This window comes from Mesitornis unicolor, unplaced genomic scaffold, assembly GCF_000695765.1.
Source record: "Mesitornis unicolor isolate BGI_N332 unplaced genomic scaffold, ASM69576v1 scaffold46712, whole genome shotgun sequence".
NCBI classification, from domain to species: Eukaryota; Metazoa; Chordata; class Aves; order Mesitornithiformes; family Mesitornithidae; genus Mesitornis; species Mesitornis unicolor.
In genome coordinates, this window is record NW_010170719.1 from 18,972 (window position 1) to 24,852 (window position 5,881).

A 5,881-nucleotide genomic window follows, 5' to 3' on the forward strand; every position below is an offset into this window, starting at 1 on the left:
TGCTCAAGGCAACCCTCCTTAAGATGCTGCATCTGCCAGAGCCTCTCCCCCAGCCTGCAAGCAAAGGGGGCTGAAGATGGGGAACCACCTGTGTTCACCTGCCTGTTGTGGAGTGAGAGCTGCTCTCTCCCTCCTGCAGTGGCCTTTTCTGCAAGGTAAAGCATTGCATGCTAGAAACAGACTCAGCAGCATGCTCTCAGCTCTTACTGGCTAGGCTGGGAGCAGTAAGCAGATGCATGCAGCCATATGTGAACAGCACCACTTGAACTGCTTGGCCTCGGCTGCACTGCTTGCAAAGGCAGAGGTGTAGATGCTGCTGGGCTCCCAGGGTTCACCAGGTGGCTTGGCCAGGGTAGACAGCTGATGCTTTGGCACCCTGCTGGAAATCAAACCCCTTGAATCCCAGCTGCTGCACAGCAGAGCCCAGAAATGCCCGGCCTTTTGCCAGCAAAACAGTTCCTGAGCTGCAGCTGGCTCCTGCCCAGGACTTCACAGCTCTCCCTCCTGCAAAGGGGGAGGTGGCTGGGCTGGGTGCTGGCCCTGGGACACAGGAGCTCAGCTCCCAGAGAAGCTCTGAAGTCCTTCACTCTCCCTTGTGACTTTCCCCTGCCCCTGAAGGAGAAGCTGTGCTGCCCTTAACACAGTGGGTAAATACAACAAAGTGCTCAAGCACCATGGGAACTGTGTACCTGCTGCCTTGGCTCTGCTTGCTGCGATGGGGGGGTTGGGAGGGCTCTGCTGCAGGAGGAGCTCAGAGGAGGAAAGCTGGTGTTTTGTGCAGCTGGAGAGCAGCGAGGAGCCATGTTCAGCATCAGTGATGAGGGTGGTGAGAAAGTGCAAAAGCAGCACCTCACTATGAAGAGCTTTGCTGGATGACTCTGGGATGGACAGCTGGGAGCTGTCAGGGTGTTGGTGTGATGGTCCTTTCTTAGGGCAAGGAGAGCGTGAAAGTAATGCCCTGGATAGCAGCAGTGCTGGCATGGCCCAGGGTGCAGCAGGAAGAGCTTGTTCACCTGGGGAGCAGATCTGTGGAGCTCAGCAGTGTCTCCCATTCCCTGCTGCTTGCTCTCAGCTGATGGTGGTGGCCAAGCTCCCTCTCCAGCCACCATGGTCCCCTCCCATAGATGCCCAAGTTACTGCGGATGGGAAGCGGTTTCCCATGAGCATGGCTGGTGGATACCAACAGAGGTAGTTGATGGTGTAGAGGCAGCAGTAGAAAGCAGCAGGTGTGTTTCCCCGTGCAGCTCACCAAGCCCAAGCAAGGTGAGGCCCTTCTGAGGGCCAGCAATGTCTGGTATGAGCCAAAGGTGCCTGCCTCCCCCTGGGATCACAGCAGGGTGATGTCCCCTCCAGCAGCTCCCCCGCTCTCAGGTGCAACACAGCTGAGATGCTGGTCCCAGCATGGCTTCCCCAAGGCCTTTTCCCCGGCTCTGTGGGGCCAGTCGCCGTGTCACTGGGCACAGCAGAGCACTGGGTGGTCGAGCTTCCAGAGCTGCCACTTTTTCTTCATCTCCGACTTCACCTGCCATGGCAGGACAGAGAGCAGGGGCTTTTCCCTGGCCATGCCCTCCCAGCAGGGCAAGGGGTGGGATGGCAGAGCCAGATGCAGGGGAGGCTGGAGCGGGTACATACCTCCTTGTTGGCAAAGCAATAGAGCACAGCCACCAGGAAGCCCTGGAGGGAGAGCAGCGGAGTGAGCCCCCACCTGCACCCCTCTCCCAGGCCTGGGACAGCCTTAGTGTCCCCAGGCTGCTTTAAGGGCTGAGGTTCCCCTGCCCTGGAGAACATCCCCAGGTGTTCAATCACACATTCAGCAACAGGGCTGGGTGTGTGAGAGCTGCTGTCCTCCTCCCCAAGCCCAGCCACAGGCCAAGGCACCATGGGCAGAGGGAGCTGGAAGAGGGACTCCTCAGTTCTTGCTCCACTGTGCCCAGGGCAGAGCAAGGAGTCATGATGCTCCTCACTTACCTGGAAGGAGTTAAGGAAGAGGGTGAAGAACACCTTGACATAGCGCAGGATGCCTGTGGTTTGCTCATCGGTGGCGAAGATGAAGACAACCTCGTGGATCCCAAAGAGGGGGATGAGGGTGAGCGTGGCTTTGGCCAGCCTGGAAGAGCAGAAGGGGACTCCTCCAGCAGCAAGTACTAAAGGGCTGGGGCACACGTGCAGGCAGGGAGGAGATCTTGGTTAATCTCAGGGTGGTTGTTTAATGATGTGTAGGGTGGAGGAGGTGGATGTGGAGGTGGCATGGACCCAGGAGCAGGACTGGGGGGAACCCACAGCCGGCCACTCCCTCCCTCCCAGCTCACCGCAGCTTGTAGTCTGCGTAGCCCTTCTGGTTGGCACGGAGCTTGGCCAGGATCACCTTGAGGATCCGCATGAAGATCAGCAGGTTGATCTGGAGGAGACAGCATGGGGCACACATAGCCCAGCACCCCCACTCCTTGCAGCCCACACTGACTGTGGTACATGCCCTTGGGGACCACAGGAGACACCAAGTTCCATGGTGCCAAGTCCTCAGGGATGCTCTCCATCTCCTCCCACCATCCCAAACTCCTGGCTAGAAAGCAACAGGGGCTGCCCTTCTCAGGCTCAGCATAGACCCGGAGCCTGGGGTCTTCATTCTCCCCCTGCTGTGGGGGTTAGCAAGCTGCAGAAAAAAACAACCCCGTGTGTGCTGGAGGTCAGTGATGCCTTGGAGGCCAATCCCTCCTTCCTGGGCTCTGCTGGGAGCTGCGCTGGGGGTCACTGCCCTCCCACTGCCCCTGACCCACAAGCTGAGCTGCTGTTCTCCTAAAAGGCATGGAGCTGGCAGGTACCCCCTTACCAGGGAGGCGAGCAGGATGGGGATGCGGATGATCCACCAGTAAGCCATGTTCTCATTCAGTGCCCAGCACCTGCCCAGGGAGACACAGAGAACAGCACCGTCACACCGTGCCAGGGGGTGCAGGATGAGGCTGAGGGCACGGGTCAGGGACCCACTGCGGTCCCTGTCCCACTCCCCAGCTCAGCCTGAACCCCAGCCTGGGGCTGAGCATCCCAGTGATAACCCTGTATCCATCCCCACTCACTCCGCATTCTCCTTCAGGTACTTGGCAGCCATCCAGGGCACCACGAACACCACAGGGGTTCCTGCAAGTCACACAGCAAACCCTGTAAAACCAAGCACCTGCCTGAGCTGAGAAAGCAGCCCTGGCGTGGGGGGACGCTGTGAGGTGGCAGCTTGCCCCGGGGTCAGCAGACCCCCAACCCTGCACCCTCCCAGGGCCAGTTTGTGTTCCGGGCACCATCCCCACCACACGCCCGGGTGGCCCCTACCCCAGCCCAGGTAAAGGTAGAGCCTGTAGTAATTCTTCTCAGAGAAGACGGCCCCAATCAGCAGCTTGTAGAGGTAGACAGCTTCCACCAGGAACCAGTAGTGGTTGGCCAGGATGCAGTACTGCATCAGTACCTGCGCCGCCCGGCAGCCCAGCGCCGCCTGCAAGAGGAGATTCACCATGGGGCCAACAGTGCGCCCATGGGGGCACAGGCACCCCGAGAGCTTGCCCATGGGGCACATGGACACCCCAAGAGGTCACCCACTGGGTGCCTGGCGCTGCACAGGCACCAGTCCCCAGCTGCACACTCTTCCCCAGGGTGAGGGTCCCCACCCCAATTCCAACTGCTTGCCTCGTGGCTCAACAGGGCCTCCCAGTCGGCCACCTGGACCACCTCCATGCCCCAGCGCCTCTCCAGCAGTGCATCCTTCACCATCACCGAGGTTGCCCGCAGCCCGAAGGAGGCGAAGAGGTTGGCGTGGATGTAATTCCTGGTGCAGCGGAGCTTCCTGCGGAGAGGGAGGGGGTCGGGGTGGCCAGGCAGGCAGTGGAGCCACCCCTCAGGCCAGGAAGGACAAGGGACAGGACCGTGTCCCCCCAGCTTTCCTACCTGAAGACGGTGAGAACAAGCAGGGCTGAGATTAGGGTGAGGAGTGACAGCGAGTACCCCACAGTGTAGAGGACCTTGAAGCTCACCATCAGCCGGTGGGCACCCTCCTGCCAGCGAGCACCATGCCAGTGAGCCCGGGGCAACCAGCACCTACCCGCATAGCCAGGGTGCCCCTGCCCATCCCTGCACAGCCGCCGCGGCCGGGCCAGGCCATCGCACCTCCTCGGCGGTGGACTCCATCTCCTCCTCACACTGTGAGTAGTCACGCCAGGGCTGGCTGCCATTCACCATCACCCACTGCCCGTCAGCGCCGCACCTGCGGCTCACCAGCCCGTGTTTCACTGTGGATATGAAGTACCCACGTGTTACCCTCGGGCTCTCCTAAAGCCCTCTCGTGGGGCAATGGGTTAGACTCTGCTCAGCCCCAAAGACCCTCTTCCAGGACAGTCATGAGTGGGGCACGAGCTGGCTCGGCTCTGTGCCCCTTGTGTCCCCTTATCCCCAGGTCTACTCATGGGTCCTCTCCCCCATGCAGCAGCAGGAGAGGAAACCCTGAGAGACTCTCCCCCCCACCAAGCATGGCTCAAGCCTCAGCTCCCCTCCAGCCACAGGGTGGCAGAGGGTCATCGTCACCTTTGTCAAACCAGGGCAGGTAGAAGGGGCAGGAGACGTTGACAGCGGTGCCAGGGCTGCCGTCAGGCCAGCAGGCGTACATGTCAAATGTCCGGTTGCAGAAGAGCCCTTCCAACAGCAGCACAGGGGGAAAAGCTGATGGTCAGATGCTGGCAGCATGGCCGTGTCCATCTCCACCACCCCAGCCTGCTGCCAGCACCTCTGAGGGGGCTGGCATCACTCCAGATGGGGCCCTGGTGCCCCACACCAGCTTCAGCCCCCCAGGGTACCCCAGACCTGGGCATCCCACCTGAGATGTGGAGACACTTGTCAGCTTCCAGCTTATACCTCTGTAGGGGACCATCGCAGAGGATGCTGGAGGAGGGATAAAACCCAGCCCCAGCCGTCACCCAGCTCTGTGTGCCCCCATGCCTGACCCCAAGCCAAGGCACAGCTGGATACCTGTAGGGTAGGGCTCACTTGCCATCCTCCTCAAGCACTCATCACGGTACCGCATCCACTCCTCGAAGGTCTTCTCCAGCACCTTGGCCCCACTGTGCTGCAAGTCCAAAGTCGGATCAGAGCCTCTGGCTGGCCACCATGCACTGGGGCATGGAGCCCATGCTGGTCTGCCCGCCCCACCATGGCACCCGGCAGCTCCCCAACCCAGCTGCCTGCATCCCCCCAATAAACTGCTGCGTGCAAGCATTCTTGAGACAGGCAAGAACATGCACCGAAGGCAGGACCAAGCTCATTCACAACAGCTCAAAGCCCAGTACCACCAAGCCCACCACTCCATGAGCGGGCCCCAGCTTGCCCCTTACCGGGACAGAGGAGAACAGGCACATCCAGACAAGGTGGACGAGGCTCTGCCAGTACCTGGACCCAAACACATTCCTCATGGCTGCCCCGCCAGCCTGTGGCCAGTGGTCCCAGTGCCAGGGTGCGTCTCCAGGCTGAGCTGGGGACCTGGGTCCTGGGTGAGAAGTGGAGAACTGAGGGTGGCACAGCTCTGCCAGCTCACACTGGTGTGGACAAGAAGATGTTCCCCAAGGCAGCAAAGGAGAACCGGAGTGTGAGTGCCAGTGGCAGGCACGTCCTGGTCTGCCACAGTCACTTCGCTGCCAGAGCCAAAACCTCTGGGAGCGCCAGGCAGAGCCACTGGGACATAACTGGATCACACCTCTTGGCTTGGAAGCCTTGCCTGCTTCCACGCCATCACCGGTTCCCAGGGCAGCTGGCAGGCAAGGGGGCTGCGATGCTGAAGCCAGAGGGGAGCAAAAGCCATCCCGGTGACTGATGTGACAGCCCCAGTGCCACTGATGTTCACTCCTGTGGGGGG

The 5,881-nt window shown here is 60.8% G+C and overlaps 1 protein-coding gene across 1 annotated transcript; it reads right to left on the bottom strand.

Annotated features, from left to right (window-relative positions):
* Nucleotides 1–1,444: 1,444 nt before the first annotated feature.
* Nucleotides 1,445–5,399, bottom strand: LOC104537009 (glucagon receptor-like). The gene is made up of 13 exons (XM_010179774.1): nucleotides 5,364–5,399; nucleotides 5,002–5,098; nucleotides 4,561–4,668; nucleotides 4,147–4,268; nucleotides 3,928–4,034; nucleotides 3,670–3,826; nucleotides 3,319–3,478; nucleotides 3,072–3,132; nucleotides 2,828–2,897; nucleotides 2,310–2,398; nucleotides 1,969–2,107; nucleotides 1,633–1,674; nucleotides 1,445–1,522 (listed from the first exon to the last, which is right to left on the bottom strand). Exons 1-13 carry the CDS (start codon nucleotides 5,385–5,387, stop codon nucleotides 1,451–1,453), a joined length of 1,248 nt encoding a protein of 415 aa, XP_010178076.1. The 5' UTR covers nucleotides 5,388–5,399; the 3' UTR covers nucleotides 1,445–1,450.
* Between the last annotated feature and the right edge of the window lie 482 nt (nucleotides 5,400–5,881).